At 36.0% G+C, this 22,227-nt stretch overlaps 2 protein-coding genes across 2 annotated transcripts; one reads left to right on the forward strand and one right to left on the reverse strand.

The window, feature by feature from the left end:
* Positions 1-12: 12 nt before the first annotated feature.
* iqcb1 (IQ motif containing B1) lies at positions 13-12,188 on the reverse strand. The gene is given in 13 exon segments (NM_001008622.4): positions 13-2,248; positions 4,277-4,433; positions 4,515-4,646; positions 5,197-5,345; positions 6,920-7,062; positions 7,650-7,771; positions 8,322-8,428; positions 8,515-8,687; positions 8,756-8,855; positions 8,970-9,063; positions 9,967-10,087; positions 10,458-10,623; positions 11,890-12,188. Coding segments are annotated over 13 exon segments (1,788 nt in total). The 5' UTR covers positions 11,996-12,188; the 3' UTR covers positions 13-2,030.
* A 3,659-nt stretch (positions 12,189-15,847) lies between these two features.
* Positions 15,848-19,258, forward strand: LOC562898 (serine/threonine-protein kinase pim-1-like). The gene is made up of 7 exons (XM_087256817.1): positions 15,848-16,757; positions 16,988-17,082; positions 17,240-17,290; positions 17,385-17,763; positions 17,876-18,052; positions 18,248-18,336; positions 18,429-19,258. The coding sequence occupies exons 1-7, from the start codon at positions 16,211-16,213 to the stop codon at positions 18,438-18,440; spliced, it is 1,350 nt and encodes a 449-aa protein (XP_087112943.1). The 5' UTR covers positions 15,848-16,210; the 3' UTR covers positions 18,441-19,258.
* The last annotated feature ends 2,969 nt before the right edge of the window (positions 19,259-22,227 follow it).

Genomic DNA, 22,227 nt, shown 5'->3' on the forward strand with positions numbered 1-22,227 from the left:
AACATTCAAGCATTCACAAGGAGAACATTTATCTGACGCAGAAATACATTGTAATCGCAATGTTATTACATTCAAATAAAATCTTACCGACCCTGACCCTCTTTTATTTCTCTTCACAGTCCATTTGTAGTTTGGTGCAACAGTCTGGTCAAAAGTTCAAAGCTGTTACCTGAACAGAACATCTGACCGGAGTGAATCAGAGAGAGCGCAATACAACTACAACTGAGGCACAATTAAAGCCCGCATAAATGGCTTCTCTAGTTAATCAATTAAACCACTTTGGCATGCGGAACAAGGCAGTGTTTTGGCAGACGCAGTGCTTTCGCTCTTACCTGGCCTTTTTACCTTCTAGTGCACACACATTCATTCACAATCTCTTTCTCTCACACACACACATTCACAAGCACAAACACATTACCGTTACATTCACACAGCTACACACACACGGCTCCGATTCCTCCAAAAGCAGGCCTCACTTACCCGCAGTTTTAAAACGCTGCATAAAGAGAAGGCAATTATTCCCCCATCATATTTTTCGGCTCTTGAAAATGTTATTTTAATCGTGCTGGTGGAGTGGACCACTCTGTTGTTTTCACATGAGTGTAAAAAATAATGACGGCTGTCCAGTGAATGGGGCCTTGGCATGAGTTTAGGCCACTATGGGCATGCGGTCGAACACACACACGAACACACACAAATACACAGACTTAACTTTCTGAGTTGAACAGAAAGCAAACTAATGTCGTATGAAACACATGCAGAACTCTTTCTATACACTTTTAATTTAATCAATACTGATTGTTAAATGGTGTGACACGGTGGCTCAGTGGTTAGGACTGTTGCCTCACAGCAAGAAGGTCGCTGGTTCGAGCCCTGGCTTGGTCAGTTGGCATTTCTGTGTGGAGTTTGCATGTTGTCCCCGTGGGTTTCCCCCACAGTCCAAAGACATGCGCTATAGGTGAATTGGGTAGACTAAATTGGCTGTAGCGCATGTGTGTGAATGAATGTGTATGGATGTTTTCCAGTACTGGGTTGCAGTCAGAAGTGCATCCGCTGTGTATAACATGCCGGATAAGTTGGCGGTTCATTCCACTGACAACGGATGAATAAAGGGACTAAGCGGAAGGAAAATGAATGTTCACAAGTTGCTGAAACACTGAGTAATTAGTTGTTCACTCGTGCTTATCTCATGCTGTGACTTGTAGTAAGAAGAATAAAATGGTCACAATTATTTGAATTCTCTGAAATATGGACAGATTTTGAAAGATGAAAGTTTGTTTCTTATCTCAAGTAACTAAACACAAAGCTTCTTGTCATTATTGGACAAGTGTTTGCATATAAAATGTAATAACAAACTTTGCATAACCACTTTAATAAAATTGTAATAATAAGTGAAATTATTTATAGACAGAACCACGATTCATTCTGTAAACTATAATTTAATTAAAAAAGGTAAATAAAACCAATCCGTTTTTACATTTAGTTACTACATGAGTCTTAAAACTGGCTGCTTGTGTACCTGAGATGTTTACTTGTGGTGGGGGATGGCGCTTGTATTATCGTGCTGTTACTTAAAGTGATTGTTCACACACTTAAAAAAAATTACTACCTTCGTCATCCCAAATCTATAAAAATCTCAGTCTGTGGTAACCAAAACTTGTAAACCTTCTAAGTGTTTTCTTTAGTTTACCACAGGAGGAAAATGATTAAACTCAAAGAAATGCAGAACTTTCTTTTTTTGGCAGGGAACTGTCCCTTTAATAAAACATTATTAAATTAGAATGCCTTCAGTTCTTTTCTGTTCAGGAATATTTATCTGAATGTGGCTAAAGGATTTCAGCTTCACTGTACCCGTTCTGTCACTGTGATGTGATCATCTTGCTCTTTAATCATGATGGAAGCCCTGGCATAACATAAAACCTGTTCAAATGTACCGTTCTTTTAAATACACTGATATAAAACATCTTTAGCAAATAAAGCCTTCTTCATATCAGTAAATAAAGTTTCTTCATCAAGCCTGAGATCATCTTTTAGCTTCCACCGAGATACAGTGACTCAATGTCTATGTCGTAGTCTTTCCTGGGCTCCTCTGGGTTGGATAAATCATCTCCTAGCGTCCTCCACCAAGGCAGACGCATACTCTGTAGCAAGGCATTATGGGATTGACGGGCACGTGTAGCTACCGGACATGAACGGCTCAGGAACAGATTCACATCTTCCTCTCTGACATCCCTCAGGGACGGTGCATCTAACAGGAGAAACAAACCAATAATCTCAGATCAGGGGTTCTCAACCTTTGTTTACAAAAAGGCCATATATATATATATATATATATATATATATATATATATATATATATATATATATATATATATATATATGTATATATATATATATATGTATGTATATCCAACAGTTCTGTCTGGTTCTTGAATCTGATTGGCTGATAGCCGTGAGATATTTTGCCAGTAACAGCACACAGACCTCTTCACCTTTGTGTATTACTCCACCCACATACAAGCAGAAGATGCTCTACAGTTTGACAAATATTCCAGCTGTTAGGCAACATTATGTACTTTTGAAGCTATCTTAGTCCAGAATGTAGTTGTTTAGATTGCAACTATGCAGTTCATTTATAAGGGTTGAGCCTATTTTAAAATATTTATCATTTCTGAGACACAGCCCGTCGGTCTCCATCAGTCAAAGACTGATGACGATGTCCATCCACAAGATGGCGCCAGGACCACATAATTAAAACTGCGCATTTTCTTGAGCGCGAATAAAGAAGCTGAAAAACGGAAGCATCGCGGTTTTTAAGGTAGACCGAATAGAGTCAATAAGAAGCTGCGATTGAGAAGCTAGATTCTTTGTGAGCCAATCAGCTTTTTGAAGGCAAACAAGAATTCCATTCAGATATTAGGTCCAGGTTTATATTCATGCCACTGCTGTGTTGGAAATAAAAATGGAAAAAATACATTTTTAAAAAGCAGATATGGAAAACATTTGCTTCTGAAACTAAAATGAGTGTCAACGTTATGATTTAGAGGCATTTTATGATGTTAAATAGTTATATAATTTCATTGTTGCATAGTTTAAATATGTTGTCTATTTAAATGTTTTATTTTGTATTTTTTTAATCAATGACCCACCTATTGCCACCAGAAATGAACATCTGCACTAGACAAAATCTTTAGCTCTGCTTTTTATGTTTTAAATTAAATCAGCCTTAAACTTTGCATAAGTTAAAGAGTTTTCCCAACAAAATAAAATTGAGTTAACTCAAAAAATACACATTTGAAAAAAAATGCTGGTAGCTGGAACCAATTGATTTTCAACAAAGGGAAAAAATACTATGGATGTCAATGGGTGCCAGCAAACAACATTTTTCGAAATATCTTTTTTGTGTGTTCAGCAAAAGGAAGAAACTTAAAAAGATTTAAGTTCACATAAGGCAGAATAAATGGGGATTCAATTGTCATTTTACGCTTTAACTATCAACTTAACACAATGTTACAACACTAGTTTTAAAACAAATATATAAAATATGTATTTAAGTCGTCACAAATGGCTTAGTGGTTAGTGCGTCGACATGGCACTTCGGTGTTCACGGTGACCTGAGTTCGATTCCCACCTCAAGGTCCTATGCTGATCCTTCTCCTCTCTCTGCTTCCGATAATATCCTGTCTATATTCTCTACTGTCCTATCAATTAAATAAAACCCCGAAAATATGTATTAAAAATATAAATTAAAAGGTAGTAGAGGTAGTAGGTCATCCGGGTATTTCTCGCATACTGGTTTTCAAATTCTATGAATTCAGACATACTACTCGGCTGACATACTGTTTTTAGCATACTATATAGTATAGAAGTATGCGATTTTAGACGCAGTCAAAGGCATTTGTAGCTCCGCCCTCTTTTAAAAAGAGCACAATCTCATTTGAATTTAAAGTGACAGTCACCAAAACAGCACAATTAAGATCAAAGCCTAAAAAGGGGCAGTTTCAAAGAGTTATAAAACATTATTTGTTGGGGTTTTTAAACAAACCTAATACACACACTCTAAAAACTTGTTTAACTTGTAAAAAGGGGCAAAATAAGTCTCCTTTAAAGTAAAAAAACACACTACATTTTTTTTTTTGAATGACCAAATCAACAGCAAAAAAAGTATTTCTTCAAATACAAACCATATGCTATGGCTGACATGTTGCCCTTGGATAGAATCTGCTTTTGGCTTTATGTTCTGCAGAATACTCCAGACATTACTTCAGGTACGTACTCAGCAAAAGCTCTATGTCCGTGTTGATCTGTGCAAGTAGAGCCTGTCTGTGCTGCTCCTGCGCCCGATCAGACGCTCTGTTGACCAGGTGACGATGGAGGAGACTCTGCGCTCTCTGATGGAGCTCTGCGCTGCCCTCTGCTGACTGCACAGATGACTGCACAACACAACAACACTTACTCAGAAGACAACAAACATCAGGAGAACACAAAAGATTCTATATCTTCCTGTGACTCACGGGATGTAGAGTGATGTGCTCCTGAATCTGCTTTCTGAGCTCTGTTCTTCTGCTGTCTGTCAGTCCTTTGGGTGCTTTCAGTGGTGTAAGAATATTCCTCTGTGCTTTACGACGTTTTAAAAAAAGCAGAACCTGACAAAATAACGAGCATGTGGATGATCAAAATTATTAGGGAATTTAAAAAAATAAACTAATGTAAGGTTTTCACTAGGTTTATATATTACAGGGTACCTATTTTACCCCTTTTACGAGATTTAAGATGAGCCTTTGGTGTCTCCAGAATGTGTCTGCAAAGTTTCAGCTCAAAATATCCATCAGATAATTTATTATAGCCTCCAGAATCTGCCCGTTTTGGTGTCTGAGTACAGTGTAGCTGTTTGTAGCCTGTGGCTTTAAATGCAGATGAGCTGCTTCTCCCCGCCCACCGTTCCCACATGCATGTCTGCTTTTCCTGCCTTACATCAGATAAACAGCAGTCAGTGATAGAGACAGACTTGAATGAAGCTGAATTTACAGCTCATTAGTCAAAAATACTAAGTAAGTTTATTTCATATATTTGTGGTGGAGTTTATACAAGCCTTTCTGAAATGATGAGTCTCACAGAAATGCTGTTTGCAGTACACACATGAAAATATAGGTACAAAAATTAAATGTAAGAAAATGAAAAACTAAAATGGCTCACGGCTCTCTGCAGCGTGACAGCAGCTCTGTGTCGTCTGAGGATGTGTTTGTGCTGCTGGAAGTGGCGTCTCTCTCTGTGTCCTCTCCACACTCTCTGAATCACCAGCGCTGCCTTGTTCTCCAGCTCCCCCAGGTATCTCTGCACCTGACCTGACAAAGGTGGACATGAAATACATTTATTTGCTTGCGTCAGGGTTATTATAGTTAACTAAGACCATTCAATTACATTTCTCAGTTTCATTTGATGCATTAAAACTAAACAAAATAAAAAATAATATAAATAATAAAAATATATGAATAGTTTAATGCAATAATACTAAACAATTTTCTTTATTTTTACAAATTTGAGGTTATAAAATTAGTTATTTTTATCTATTATTAACAATTGAAATGAGCTTTTGCTATTTATGCTTTTAATATAATTAAGTCATTAGGTTATAGTTGCAATTTTAAACTTTTATTTACATATTTGTAATTTGTCTTCAGTTTTAAATATTGTTTTACTGTATTTACTGTTTTAATTTGGTTTTAGATTTCTAAAGGAGTCTTATTTTTATTCCTTGACCTGATACACAATTTAATATATAGACTCACCGGCCACTTTATTAGGTACATTTTACAATTATCGGGTTGGACCCCCTTTTACCTTTAGAACTGCCTTAATCCTTCATGGCATAGATTCAATAAGGTACTGGAAATATTCCCCAGAGATTTTGGTCGTATTGACATGCTAGCATCACGCAGTTGCTGCAGATTTGCTGGCTGCACATCCATGATGGGAATCTCCCGTTCCACCACCTCCCAAAGGTGCTTTATTGGATTGAGATCTGGTGACTGTGGAGACCATTTGAGTACAGTGAACCCATTGTCATGTTCAAGAAACCGGTCTAAGATGATTCACACTTAATGACAGGGCGCATTATCCTGCTGGAAGTAGCCATCAGAAGATGGGTACACTGTGGTCATAAAGGGATGGACATGGTCAGCAACAGGTAGGCAGTGGTGTTGACATGATGCTTAATTGGTACTAATGGGCATGTTGTGCATTCAGAGATGCTCTTCTGCATACCTCAGTTGTAACGAGTGTTTTTTTTTGAGTTACTGTTGCCTTTCTATCAGCTCAAAATAGTCTGGCCATTCTCTTCTGACCTCAGGCATCAACAAGGTATTTGCACCCACAGAACTGCCGCTCACTGGATATTTTCTCTTTTTTGGACCATTCTCTGTAAACCCAAGAGATGGTTGTGCGTGAAAGTCCTAGTAGATCAGCAGTGTCTAAAATACTCAGACCCATCTGCCACCAACAACCATGCCATGTTCAAAGTCATTTAAATCCCCTTTCTTCCCCAACCTGATGCTCGGTTTGATAGACAAGTCATTGGGCAACTGTTTCTTTAGTCTTAAAAAAACGAATAATAGGGCTAATAATATTGAGAAATTTACAATTATTATTATTCCTGTCGAATTAAAAGAAACATGACTTTCTACATAAGAAATATAATCATTTCACAGGAGGGTTAATATATTTTTTTATTTAAAATGTAATTCTAATTTATTTCAGTTATGCGAGTTTTCATTTTTTATTTTAGCAATATTTCTCTGTTATTTTAGCTGTATTAATAATTATCAATGTATTTAGTTTTTTATTATTATTATTCAGAATAAACTTGGTCACCAAACTCCTTTGGGCTGAACTGATCCAGTAGATCTGAAGTGTTTGTTACCGGCTGGTAGAATCTCCATCAGATGCAGCTGGTGTTGGCGGAACAGTCTCATGGCTCTCTGTCTTCTCAAACACACTTGATGGCGTAATTCCTCTTCTGCACGTCGTCTCTCGGTGTGTTCCTGCTGCTGTCTCCGCTTTTCCCTAATTTTCAAATGTACATACAGTTGAAGTCACTATTGTCTTGTGAAATTTTAATTTAATAAACGATTTCCAAAGTTTTTTAACAAAGAGAAGTTTTTTTTTCAACACAACCCTAAACATAATAGTTTTTAAAACTAATTTCTAATAATATCTTTCATCTTTGCCATGATGACAGTACATAATACTTTTCTACTTCATTTGCAAGATACTAGTATTCAGCTTAAAGTGCAACTTAAAGACTTAACTAGGTTGTTATGTTAACTACACAAGTAAGGATCATTAGGACAACAGTGTTTGAACAACAGTGGCTCGTTCAGTAGACAATCGAAAAAAAATTCTTAAGGGGCTAATAATACTGACCCTAAAATTAGTTTAAACAAATTTAAACTGCTTCTATTCTAGCCAAACTAAAAGAAATTTCCCCAGAACAAACAAGTAATAGCAAATACTGTGAACGTTTCCTTGTTCTGTTGAACATCACTTTGGAAAAGAAGAATGAAAATTGCACTGTGTATAGCATCTCTAAAGTGCAGTTTTCTTCATAGCTGTGCTGTATTCAGAGGATCTCGACTTGATGATGTCCTGACCTGAAGCTGCGCTGTAAAGTGCTGACGGCTCTGGGGAGTTTCTTCAGTCTTCTTCTGGTCAGATGAGCTCTCCAGGCTGCCTGAATCACACACGCTGCCCTCACACACTCCTCAGACGACTCCTATGATGAAGAGTGGAGAAATAATGAAGAATATGAACACCTCTACAGTTCACTGACAGATGCCAGATTCTAATCCCACACAGTGTTGCTTGATGCTGTTCGTCATTTCTTGAACAAAGAGGATGGAAGAGCAAAACACAACCAGTTTCACTGTTAAAAAGGGGTCAGAGAAACACAATTACATAATGGACACGATTGAATTATTCGAATATGAACAGACTATTAGTAATACATGTATTACGGTGCTTATTCATGTTTGTTAACATTATTTAAATTAAATAACATTAGTTCATGTTAGCTCACAAGCACTTTGGAGTTCATGTTGAACTATGGTTAATAAATGCTTTAGAAGATTGTTATTTATACTTAGTTCATATTAGTAAATACATTAACTAATGGACCATTATTCTAAAGTGTTACGCGTTGTTGTGGTACAAATAGCCTCCATTTATGTAAATTAGTGTTTTTTTTGGCCTTGAATTCATGTAATTTGGACTTCCAAAACTAAATCAGCAACTTTAAAATAGTGTGATACATCATTTTATAGCACCTTAGGTTCTTTCCATGGGACATCTAATTGCAGGTGATCAATAAGCTGATCCAGAGCTGAGTCAAAGCCTTTACCACGCCAGTCCTTCTCAGCCAAATCAGACAAACCTGGAGGACCAAGCATTGACATTTTGTTCAGAACCCTTAGGGACTGTATTGGAAGATGTTCTGAGCTCTATAAAGAGTGATTGTACCTCTGTATCGTCTCTGAATGAGCTGTTGGGTAGAGCTGCTGTGGTCTAAAATCAGAACAAGAGTCTTCACTGCTGCTCTGCCAATCACAGGGTTTGAGCTACTGGACATTTTATACACAATATCATCCATGATGTCGGTCAGAGCCCTGTTTCCCATCTCAGCCAAGACGGCACTGCAAAAACAAGGGGGAGAGGTGTGAACCATGGAAAAGAGCTGTATTAAGCGGCTTTTCTGTTGTACCTGTTTGTCCTGAAGATATCGTTCCACAAGGTGACAGTAACAATGGAGACGTCATCATCCTCACAGATCTGAACACTCTCGTAATGTTTACATCTCAGCACTGAGGAGAGAATGGAAAAACAAGGTTTCAGTTCATTTCAAGCTGAAAAACAATCTATAAACAAACACACACACTCTGTGGAGTTCACAAGCTGGAAGAATTTACAGAAGTTACCATGATGAATGAGATGCCTGTGAGCCCTGAGAAGCCAGCCGATGGAATCAAAGACTTTTCTAAACAAACGAATCATCTCACTAGGTGCCTTGTCCTGTTGGAGAGAGAAATTATTTAATCTCAGAATCTCATAAAAAATACTAATTAAAGATGAGATTTGATAAATGAGACCCACAGAACCATCAAAATCTTTACACTCTGGTGAAGTCTGTGAAATAAATCACACCTGGGCAATGCATGTGACTTCATTCTTCATATGAGAGGCGTCTTTAAGCTGCCATCACCAAAAAAGCCTTTTATATATGAAGTATTAAATGCATTTCAGCAGTTCAGTGCTTTCTCCTTTTGTCATTCCATTATTATAACACTGTAAAAAGTGTTACAATTAAATTAACACAATTTATGACAGTTTTCAGTAGTAAATTAAGTTAATTATTTTAAGTGTAACAAGTTTTAGTAATTTATTTATGGTAAGCATAAGTATTGTTCGCTATTAATAGTAAACAATACTTGTACCTGCCACAAAACATAAAAGTATTATTGTTATTGTTACATTAACATAGAAAGGAAATTATTTGTACTACAATAAAAGTATTTTTACTATTATTATTATATTAACATCCACTTAAAAAGACTTTTATATCAGTGTTGAATACAATTTACTAGTTCAGTGGTTCCTCCTTGTATCATTCAATTGTTATTATTACACACACAACATTTTCAGATTTTTTATTTTTGTTTTATTTTTATGTTTTTATTGTTTGGGTTTTTAACAAAATCTTGTTTAGTTCCATGTCAACAGCTCCCTTAGAAATATTATTCCCAGGAAAAAAACATCAATACTTATTTTCCCCGCTGTGTAGACATCATAATTAATATTTAATCAGAAATAATAACAGACATTTAAGCCTTTATATTACCATAAAAAGAGTTTACCTTGCATCAAACTTTGTTATGTGAGGGTCACTATGTGATTTAGAATGCTGTAATATCTCACCCTCAGAGCTCTGTTCATGAGACGTTCTGCAAGAAAAAGAAGACTTTCGACCACTGATGGCAGAAATTCATGACTGAACACCTCGATGTCTCTGAAAGCAGCCAGACCAACGCAACATGTGCTAGACAGACAGAAACATGCATTAATCTCCTTTGACACTGCACATAAAGACAGAAACAACACTGAGGTAAAGTTGGTTTTATATTTGCAGATTCTTTCATTTAACAGTCCCTATATTGTTTACCATGCTACTTTGATTATTGGGTCTGAAATCACATTTAAGTATGACTTTAAAACAACGTAGGCACCATTCAATTGCCCGTGAACAATGTTGTACTTTGATTGCCATTGGCTGCTTATATGATTTCCCCTATTCAGAATTTGTAATTAATATATTTTTCTGAAATTATATTAAGAAGAACGTCTGAAAGTGTCAATATAAAACCAACTTTACCTCAATAGAAACCACTGTGCATTTCAAATCTGAATACCTGAGGAGGTCTGCTATCTGTGTGAGAGCTGCGTAGCCTCCTTGAATCCTGGCTGGACGGAATCTCAGAGAAGAGGAGCAGTACTGCAGCACACCATGAGTGTAAAGTCTCAGTCTACACACCTCCAGATCCCTCTGATCTCCTAAAGACTTCAGGTCTAGAAGTTCTGAACATGAGAAAAGGTTTAAGGCAGCTCATTCATGTAGGAGAGGCATATTGAGATAAAGTTGATTGTATATTCTCACATTTTCCTTAATAATTTAATTTGAGAAAATTATTATTTGCAAATTCCACCTATTAGGGAAATCATATTAGCCACAAATGACTATCAAAGTACAACATTGTTCACAGTCAATTAAATAGTGCTAATGTTGTTTTGAAGTCATACTTAAATGAGATTTCAGGCCCAATATTCAAATTAGGGTGGTAAACATTAATATAAGGACGGTTAAAATGTGTGAATATGCGAATATCAAACCAACTTTACCTCAATGAGAGTCATGGCTGTGTTTTAAAAATATATATATTATTGTGGTAATAAAATAATGGTTAATTTTTTGTAAGGAAAAGAAATTCTGTCCCTTGCTGTAATTTTAATTCATGAAACTGTTGGTAGCAATAAAAAATGAGTTCTAACATATAAACAATACAACAAAAAAATATAAGAAATAAATAAAAGTAGAATTATGAATAGATTATTGACCATTTTTGAGGGATGTAAACAAAAGCAATGGTCCCGAGGCATTTCCTGATTTATATTTTTAATTTCTATAACTGCCGACATTTCAAAAAGAGCCACATGTTGATAAATAATGTTATGCTAGCCGTTATAACATAAAGTTATGATTGAATTGCCTCTTGTTACAGTTATGAAATGAAGCAGGAAATGTTCATGGGACAATGACATGACCACATTGAAATGGTCTATAGGCAATTATAAAAATCAAACTAATTATAAAAATCAAATCTAAACCATTCAAATTATGCATTTATGCAAACATCCAAAAAGTTTCAATATTATACATGAACCTAAAAGTTGCACACTTTTACGTTTTATTTCAATACATTTTTTTATTTAATTTATTCAAATTAAATGCTTTTTTCTAATTTTTACAATATTAATAAATAACTTGTGAAAATACATTTTCATTGTGAAATTTATGCAACTTCATATCTACCCTGCGCAATAATCCTGCTGGAACTGTATATTTTATTAGACCTGTGGGATTGCTGTAATTCTTGCATAAATGTTGTTTCCTTCATAAAACACTTGCAGGTATTCTTAACGTTACATGGAAATGAGCTGCAAATCCTGTAGGAAATTTTTGTATTTTTTTTTTTTTTTTGTAAGAGAACACTTGGATAAAAATACTAACAAACCATATTCTCCAACAACAAATATAAGACAGGCAGACGTCTTGTTTATCTTTACCTTTTAATTTTGAAAGAACGTCGTTAAACTTGTCTTCAGATATTTCTCTGGTGTCTTCCACCAAATCCTTGAGCTCTGGGTATATTTCGTCTCCTGAAGGACCCATTGCACTTGAAAAAACGACTCCAGATTCAAATAAAAAGATTCCTGTTGATTGTCAAATGCTCGATTACCTTCTTCCTTCTCATATCTTGGGTGAATATGCAACTTTTACAGTCAATTATGTGTAAATTACACGATTATATTCCGCTGAGGGAAAGCGACACAACCGACAACGAACAAGAAGCTATTTGGTTTCTACAGAAACGCCACGTCATCAACCTGCGACATGAAACTAAGCCAAAGGTTTAGGTTTTAGAAAGGTTTTAACAAAGGTTTTAGTTTTTTGTGAATTTACCGAAGATAAATCCATATAAACCTAAGCGACTTTTAAATTACGTTGAATGTTATAAGAACATTGATTCGTGCGCACGTTGAAATATCGCTTACATATTTATAATTGGTATATCGCCTACTTAAGAAACAAATTACATTGCTAAATTAAACTAATATATTACATTAGCAAAACCACTGCATCAGTTATTTCTGCAAACCATTCAAATATTTAGTTATCACAAATAAATATACGTGTGATAAATACTAAATATAATAAATTATTTTTGATTAAATGCAGCCTACAATGACTAGAAATAACATGAAGTCAAGAAAAATGTATTACGACGATAATATAGATAATAAACTAAAAATAAATATTAAAATAATAACAAAAATCTGATAATGTCGTTGTTTTTACGACAACAGCACCCCCAAGTGGGTAACTCGAGGATGAAGAAAGTTCGTATTTCTAAAAAGTTCCCGCTCTTATCTTTTACATAGGCCACATTTGATTAATTTACACAAATTAAGGTGATTGTGACAGATCAAATTTCAAGATAGGTTATTTATAGAAAAATAAAGGGACCAGTTCACTTTATCAATTTTCTGGATTTGCCATGATGTGCGTTTTGTGTTTGTTTGTTTTTTGTAGGTAATGTTCATTTGTGTTTTATTTAATAAACTACTTTTAATGTGTCTTAAACATTTTATTATCAAGCTGTAGAACTAAACGATACAAAAATAGTTCCATACCAGCAGCCATAGACATTTAGAGGCGTAGAACAGGGGTGCCCAAACTTTTTTGAAGAAGGTCTAAAAAAAACTTGATTTAGGGTGGTGGGCCAAAGTTAGATACCACCTGTATTACATTAAAGCCATCATGATTTCCCAATTTATTATTTGAATAAATAAACAGAAAAAAAATCATTTGTATAAATAACTTTACATTTTGTAATGAACTTCTTACAGTAAAACTATAAACAATTCCCCCTTTTCACGATGTAGATCATTGCTGAATGAATTAGTCAAGCTGCACCTGCCTTTCCCTTGATTTGCTTGCAAATGTCTTGTGCGTTGTCCTCTGTCCTTTAGACAGTTTTTACATGTACAAAAAACCTGATTCATTCACAACATTTAACTGAAACATTTAATTTCAGTTAGCTTTTTTCTAGCTCAACAATTTAAAAAACAAAAGGTTATGTTGAATTTGAAATGACAATCTCTTTTAAAGCCATTTCCCCCAACTTTCTTCATAATTTTCAGATAGCATGGCGGGCCAAATCAAAGGTTACCATGGGCTTTGACCCACAGGTCCTGTTTGGCCATCTTTGGCATATAGACTAAAGCTGAGGTATGTTTGTGACTTGTATATTTTACATTTTATAGATTGTTTTATATATTTAAAGTGATTATTTATTTATTCTTTATTGTTTTATTTACTTATTAAAAGAGAGTGTTTTGTATGTTTATGTTTTATGTCTTTATGCTCATTTGTTGTTTTCACTATTTTAGTTTTTTTTTTTTGTGTGGTTCTGTTAGGAAATGAGGACTCAAGACTGTAAACCAAATTTACCCTTGCGTAAAATAATCAAACCCAACCTAAATTTGCTTTTAGAGAATTTATTTGCAGAAAACTCTATTCGTTATATTATACACTCTCAGAAAAAGAGGCACACAGTGGTACAAATAATGTTTTTGTACCTTTGTAAAAGTTGTACCTCATATGGTACAGAAAAGACCTCTGATACTGTTCTGTACCTTTTATAGTACAATTCGAATGAAAGTACATAATTGTTCTCATAAAAAGGTACACTCTCAGAAATAAAGCTACAGGAGCTGTCACTGGGGCGGTACCTTTTCAAACGGTACATATTTGTACCTGAAGGGTCCATAATGGTACTTCAGAGGTACTTTTTAGGTGCATTTGGGTACTAATATATATTATTTGAAATGGTACTGCCCCAGTGACAGCTCCTGTACCTTTATTTCTGAGAATGTACATAAGTGTTGGACAACTCCTTCTTTGTTACAATATCTATGAAAATAAATATTACTGGAAAGGCAAAGAGATTTATAAATAATTTCCATATTAAAACATGAATCATCATTTAAAAGCATATGTTTAAAGAAACTCATAAACAATAATTATTAAGTTCTATAATGCAATAATACAAAACAACTGGTAAAACATTTGTATCTTTGATGAGGGTATATTTTGGTTTCCCATGGTATAAATCGTTCTTAGAGGTACAAACTGCAATGGTACAAATTAGTTTCTTTGTCTTAAGGTACAATTTTGTTCCATAAAAAGGTACTGCCCCAGTGACAAGGGTTTGTATCTTCTTTGGTACCACATTGTACCATTTTTTTCTGAGAGTTTAAACAGAAGGAAATGGAAAGGGGGACATTTTATATTGACATTTTCTCCAAATAAAAGTTCTTGTTGAAAATATTCTTGTGTGAAATTATGAAAGCACGTTACCTGTAAGCTATAGTTAATAACAGCACAAATAAACAATTTGATAGCTCAAGTGTATATTAACTACTTAAATGTATTTTACACAAACAAAACTTTTTTTTTTCTCTCTATAAGGTTTGGACTTCATATTTTGATTATTTATTTTATTGATCTTATATGGAGAACTCTGCTGTGACGTGAATTTCCCTTTGGAATTAATACACTTTAATATGGTTTTGGAAACTAGACTTTGCCCTTGCTAAGATGAATGTTGTAACTGTAGTATTATCTGAAAGACAAGCGAAGTATTAGCCCTTTTTCTGATCTGTTTTATTCGGGGTATAATCCTGTTTTATAATCTGAGCTGGAGTTTTTCTTCTTCTTTTTTCTCCCTTGTTTTGTGTTGATATTTTTCTATGCGTGTCTTTTGAAGATGTATTGTTATGTCTATATTATTGTAAAAACCCAACAAACATATATATTTTAAATATTTTATGGTAGCAGGTCTTTTGACGTAAATTGGCGTCTACAGCTGCTTGGTGTTGAACTGGCTGGCGTGACAACGCTTAATAAATACTTAGACTATATTAGACCACAGGAACAATGCAGAAAAAGGAGGAAAAACGTTTCGTTAATTCATTCAAGTCATTTATTGAATTTTAATCTTTTGACACGTGAGAAAAAAAAACATTTAAATGAATAAAAATGTAATAACTTCACATATATTTGATATTTACCAAATGACCAAATAGCCGAAAAGCTAAACAAACTGAATTGTGCTGGGGCTTTTAAATGAACGTATATCTGAAATAAAATATTTCGGAAATTAATATCGAAAGGAAAACAAATGCAAAAAACAGACCATATATTTAGACTTCGTTTTTACAGGCATTCGTGCATTGAGTTTAATGAACAAAACCGAACAAATGTGAGCGTATTTCGTTCTTTAAATTAAATTTAAGAATTTTTTCCACAAATAAAAATGTAATGTTTATTGCCTTAAATACACACACACACACACACACACACACACACACACACACACACACACACACACACACACACATATATATATATATATATATATATATATATATATATATATATATATATATATATAAAATCATGCCTGTAGGTTAGATATGCCAATATAAAATGTAGTAACACAAGAGTAAAATGTATATAGGCCTAGTAAATGTATTTATAGTATTTATTTTTGTGACATCTTATTAAATCTAAGTATATTTAAACATATTTTATTAAAAATATGAGCATGTGTATATTTATACAGGTCTATTTGGCCGGAATTACATAATTCTTTTTCTGTATCATAATTTCTCCCACTGCGTTTCAAATAACACAAACCTCTGCTGTTGCGTCATAATTAGAATAGAACATTTAGAATGTCTTGCATTCTTAAACAGCTTCTCTGTACAGATTTGTCATTTGGCTTGATTTTTCTGTCTGCGTTACACGAATTCAACGTTAATGTTTTATCAAACCGCTTTTGAGATCATGGGACAGAAGAGAAAGAGAGATTGTTTTTCTGACAGCGATTGCGTTATTGCGCACAATTTCCATCATGGTGCGCAAACAAAATCCTGCCCCAACGAGGCGTTCAACCATCTTGAGCCCGTTGAGGAGAGGCGACCATCAAAAAAGATGAGGAGCGGGTCGTCTTCTTCTTACTTCTCTGCTCAAAGTGTCACCTCTGAGGAGAGAAATATGGAATATTATGATTGTTTTATGGATTTCTCTGTGGAGAATCCTAAACTTACGGAAACTGATACCAGCAGCGGCCTGAGTCTTGACGAGGCCAGCTCCAGTTCCAGCTCCTCCAGCAGGACGTCCAGCACCAACAGCAACTCCAGCAGGACGTCCAGCTCCAACAGCAGCTGCAGCAGGAAGTCCTGCTCCAACACCAGCAGGACGTCCAGGTCCAGCAAGACATCCAGCTCCACTTCCAGCAGCTCATCCAACTCCAGCAACAGCCTTGGTGGTCAGCAGGTCCAAGATCCAGATCAAGACATCGACAGTAAATTGACCTTTAAATGCTCTCAATAATGTTCATGTGTTCCAACAACATTATAATGTGTTAATTATCTACTTAATTTAAGTAAAAGGCTTTAATAAACTTGAGTTGTGAAGAAATGTGAAATATTCAAAATAATAGACAAATTTTCTTTCAAATTATGAATTAAAATGTCAGCTTTAATCCTCTTGTTGTGTGTTCTCTGAAATGTTTACTCATTTTCCTTTTTGCAGATGACATTTTGGGCCGCTACAGAATTGTAAAAAAGCTCGGCCAGGGAGGATACGGGACAGTGTTCGAAGCAGTTCGTGTGAGGGACGGTCTTGAGGTATTATTTTTACTCTCTACATCTAGCAAAATATTTCTCTCAGTGTCTGTTCAAGTCTGGTTATTGTGTCACATGACATTGAAAAAGTTGAATGACTGTGATGATTTGAGCTCAGAGCACAGGGCTACAATTACTAATGATCTGTTCTGCTGATCAGGTGGCAATGAAGGTGGTTTTGAAGAGCAGTGACATGGATTACCTCAGCATTGTAAGCAGATTTCTTGGTTTTTACTTCAAGATATGTTATTTAGAGCCAAAAATGATTTTAAACATCACTGACAACAAATGTCTTTCCTCTACAGCCTGGTCATCCTACACCCCTTCCGTTAGAGGTTGCTCTAACCATTCTTGCCAACAATGGTCCGACCGTTCCTCAGATAATCCAGATGCTGGAGTGGCAGGAGCGTCCCGACTCCTATATAATGATCTTGGAGCGTCCCTCACCCTGCGAAGACCTTTTTGATTTCCTGGAGCGGCACTTAGGAACCCTCAGCGAGAACATGACACGGCACATCATGTGGCAGGTAGTGCAGGCTGCCCACATGTGCTGTCAGCGAGGGGTCCTCCATCGGGACATTAAATTAGAAAACCTGCTGATAAACAAGGAAACTTTAGAAGTGAAACTTATCGACTTTGGCTGCGGTGACCTTCTGAAGACCTCAGCATATACAACATTCTGTGGTATGTATTGTCCTACAAGTCTGCAGTTTGAGATTTTACTTCTTCAACTCCATATTTTGAACAGCATCAGCTTTCTTACTGTCACTAATGAAGAAAGTCTTCTTTTTTTCAGGGACTGAAGATTACTGTCCACCTGAATTTAGATCCAGTGGCAGATATTATGGAAAAGCAGCAACTGTTTGGTCACTGGGGGTTCTCCTGTATGAGCTGCTGTGTGGAGAACCTCCAAAACACAGTGACCTGGACTTGACAGATGAAAGGATTTGGATCAAACCTGGATTGTCAAAAGGTGAGCTGGCCATTTATTACAGCAGAGAAAGCCAACTGTTAATCTAAATGACACAGAGGAATAATTCAGTGATGTTCATTAGTTTTGGCCTTCATGTTTCAGCATCATCAAATCTTATTGTTTGGATTGTGATTATTAAAGCAAGTAGATGTAGTTTAGGTATTAATAATCAGACTCCTCCATCTTTCTCCACAGAGTGCTGCCAACTGGTCCAGTCCTGCCTGCAGAGGAGCCCCAAGAAGAGGATCGCTTTGGGGAAACTCAGCAGCCATCGCTGGTTCAAGGTATTCAATTCTACATTTTCTTTCCTGACCATTTTTATACAGGAGGTGTGTGTAACATAGAGACCAACAAATGTGTGTGTTGCTTGTTTCAGGTCACCAGATAAAGAAAAAAGAAGTTCCAGAGCCCTCCGTCAAGAAGATTATATCATCTGATCTTCTACATCTTCTTGTCATGAGACTCAAATAAATTATTGTTTTATAAACACCGTTGTGCCTGAACGTCCTGTAATGGATTGATGAGAAAATGTGCCTGCAAGACGCAAACCAGAGCTGATTCTCAACACTAACCCAGTTCCAGTGCTGTGTGTCAACACTGTCCTCATCTGTCAACACTTACAGATCCTGACAAAACTGTAGGTGTCTTAGGAAAGCTCGTCCCCCTATCCATATCATGCTCTATAGAGGGACCCTCAGGAGCACAGGTGTCAAATCCAGTTCCTGGAGGGCCGCAGCTCTGCACAGTTTAGTTCCAACCCTACTTCAACACACCTTCAAACAAGCCTGAGTGACCTAATGAGTTTGATCAGGTGTGTTTAATCAGGGTTAAAGCTAAACTGTGCAGAGCTGCGGCCCTCAAGGAACTGGATTTGACACCTGTGCTCAAGAGCCTCCCGAGCAGCTGCATCAACTGAACTACCTCCAAACACACACACTAGGAACTGTGTTTACTGATAAATGTAATGTTCTGCTTCTGAATTGTTTAATGCACTTTAATGTCTGTCTTGCACTGTTTGCACCAGGTTGCACTTTACATCATCAGGTAGTTTACTCTTTAACCCTTGGTTCTGAGGTGTTTTGTGTTGTTTGTGTGTCTCCTACTGTTTTGTGTAGTTGTGTGTGATTTTTATGTGGTAACTGGATAAACATGGTCTCATTTCACTGTGTACTGTTGAGATGCCAATAAAACCTTTTTGCACTTGAACTTGCTCATCTCACTGTCTCAGCCGTCATGGTTTTAAAATGGTGCCTGCTACAAGGTTATTTTAGTAAACAAAGACTGAAACTGGTGGTCAAACAACTTTTTCATGAACTGAAAAAGAAAACCGAATAAATAAAAAACACAAATTATACAAAGCTAAAATAAATGCAAATTAAACAAAAATAATAATAAATAAATGCAAATTTCAGATTTAATGAGCACTATGATTGGAATTCTGGCTATTCTCTATATTCTGACAGTATCTGTGTTGATACTTTTACAGACAATCACATCAGTCAAATGCATGTTTATGTACATTAAACATCTGTTATACCTTGTCTTTAGACTATCTGCCATAAATATAAACTTTAGGCATATTTAACTGCAGATAAAGAGTTAATAAGTTTCTTTGAATTCTTCCTCATTTCTTCTTTTAGAAATTCAAGTTTGAAAAATAAAGAATTAGTGATTTGATTTGCATTATCCTGATTAATCAAAAAATCAATCCCTGAATAAATTGACGGTAAATCAGGTTTATTTTGTACAGCAACATAATAGATATCCATACAGTAGTGGATATAAACACATATCCTGTCACATATGCGTACAAAAACAGTGCAAGTTTAAACGCGCTCACTGTGTCTGTGTTTTAGTATTTCTTACAAACGTTATGCAAGATCTGCTTTCTTCATGTCTGTCACTGTGCTGTTTATCTGACACAGTCGAGGCAGAAACACTCTGACAGGCATGTGGGAGCGGTGGGCGGGGAGAACTAGCATTAAAAGCACAGGCAACCAAAACAGCTACATTGTGTTTAGGGCAGTAAATCCAATATTCTGAAAGGTATAGTAAATAATCTGATGGGTGTTTTGAGCTGAAACTTTACAGACATTCTGGAGACACAAAGGACTTCTCTTAAATCTTGAAAAAGAGGTAAAATAGGTAGGTAAAAATTATTAAATTAAAAGTTGTGTGTGTTTTATTTAAATCTATAGTCATCTTGACATGTAAAAGTAAAAAAGGGAAAAAAGAAATATATAGACAGCTTCTTCTGAAACATTTAAATGTCTTTGTAGATGAGCTGGATCATCATGTCTTTCTGTGTAAATATAACTCCCCACTTAAACTACGCAGCTTCTCTGACTTCATTATCGACCTGAAACAAGTAAAGCTGATCTCTTCTGTCACTCCATCCTTACAGAAAATGAAGTAATAACCTATAGTTAGAAATGTTCTTGGTTCGATTAAAGTCCTTCTTGGTTATCTGAGGAAACTCTTTAAAACAGCAAGTGTAACCTATCGTCCTCTCCTGCGCCATCCGCATACAGTGATCTCCGTGCTGCACCTAAAGTAGACATGCAGGCTAACCGCAAACGTGGAAGAGTCCATTTCCATCTTAATGCACAAACAAAATCCTGCCCCAACGAGGCGATCAACTATCTTCATCCCGTTGAGGCAAATGAGAGGCAGCCGACAAAAATTATGAGCAGGTCACCCTCTAATTACTTCTCTGCTCAAAGTGTCACCTCTGATGAGAGAAATACTGAATATTATGATTCTTTCAGGGATTTCTCTGTGGAGAATTATGAAGTAAAGGAACATGACACCAGCAGCGTCCTGAGTCTTGATGAAGAGGCCAGCTCCAGTTCAACCTCCTCCAGCCGGACGTCCAGCTCCAGCAACCTTGATGATCAGCAGGTTCAAGTTCCGGATCTAGACTTTAACAGTTAATTGACTTTTATATGTTCTTTGTAACTAATGTTCATGTTACAGATTGTGCAAACATCAACGAATGTTTCAGTTCTCAATTTAATTGAGCTGTGAAGAAAGTAAATATTCAAAATAGTTGAGAAATCTTCTAGCAAATTGTTCACGATAATTTTACTTTTTGCAGATGATATTTTGGGCTGTTACAAAATTGTCAAAAAGCTTGGTGAGGGAGGTTACAGCACTGTCTTTGAAGCAGTTCGCATGACGGATGGCCTTGAGGTATTATATTTTACTCACTACATCTAGCTAGCAAAATATTTCTCTCAGTCTCTGTTCAAATTTGTTTATTGTGTCACATGACATTGAAAAAGTTGAATGACTGTGATGATTTGAGTTAATTGAGCTAATTGTTTTGATAATCAGTTGGCATTAAATGTCATTTTGAAGACAAACACCATGGATTACCTCAGCATTGTAAGCAGCTCTTATGGTTTTTAGTTCAAGATATGTTAATTAGAGTCAAAAAATGACTTTAAACATCACTGACAACAAATGTCTTTCCTCTACAGCCTGGTCATCCTACACCCCTTCCGTTAGAGGTTGCTCTAACAATACTTGCAAACGAAGGTATAAATGTTCCTCAGATAATCCGGATGCTGAAGTGGCAAATGCGCCTCTGACTCTGCTCAATCAACTCAAGAAAACTTGCTGATCAACAAGGACACTTATGAAATCAAGCTAATCGACTTTGGCTGTGGTGACCTCCTGAAAACATCTACCTACACAACATTCTGTGGTATGTATTGTCCTTCAAGTCTGCAGTTTAGGACTTAAATTCTTAAACACCATATTTTGAACAGCATCAGCTTTCTTACTGTCACTAATATAGAAAATCTACTTTTCCAGGCACAGAAGATTACGGTCCTCCTGAATATTAACATAGTGGCAGGTATTATGGAAAAGCAGCAACCGTTTGGTCACAGGGGATTGTCCTATTTGAACTGTTGTGTGGAGAACCGCCAGAAAAAACAGTGACCTGGACTTGACTGATACACAGATTTGGTCAAAATATGGATTGTCAAAAGGTGAGCCGACCATTCATTATAGCGAAGAAAGACAACTGTTAATCTAAATCACAAGAGTAATTTTTATGAGTTTTGGACCTCGTATCTGATTATGGTCAAATATTATGGTCACATCTTCCTCAGATAATCCGGATGCTGGAGTGGCAGGAGTGGTTCGACTCCTATATAATGATCTTG

This window comes from Danio rerio, chromosome 6 (genome assembly GCF_052040795.2).
Source record: "Danio rerio strain M-AB ecotype USA chromosome 6, GRCz13ab, whole genome shotgun sequence".
In the NCBI taxonomy this organism is placed as follows: domain Eukaryota; kingdom Metazoa; phylum Chordata; class Actinopteri; order Cypriniformes; family Danionidae; genus Danio; species Danio rerio.

Bases quoted from the DNA above. Each gene is read 5' to 3' on its own strand.
- LOC562898 (XM_087256817.1), top strand. From the start codon at position 16,211: ATGTTTTATCAAACCGCTTTTGAGATCATGGGACAGAAGAGAAAGAGA. The intron at 16,758-16,987 runs GTAAATTGACCT...TCCTTTTTGCAG, and splicing joins TCCAGATCAAGACATCGACA to ATGACATTTTGGGCCGCTAC. The intron at 17,764-17,875 runs GTATGTATTGTC...TCTTTTTTTCAG, and splicing joins AGCATATACAACATTCTGTG to GGACTGAAGATTACTGTCCA.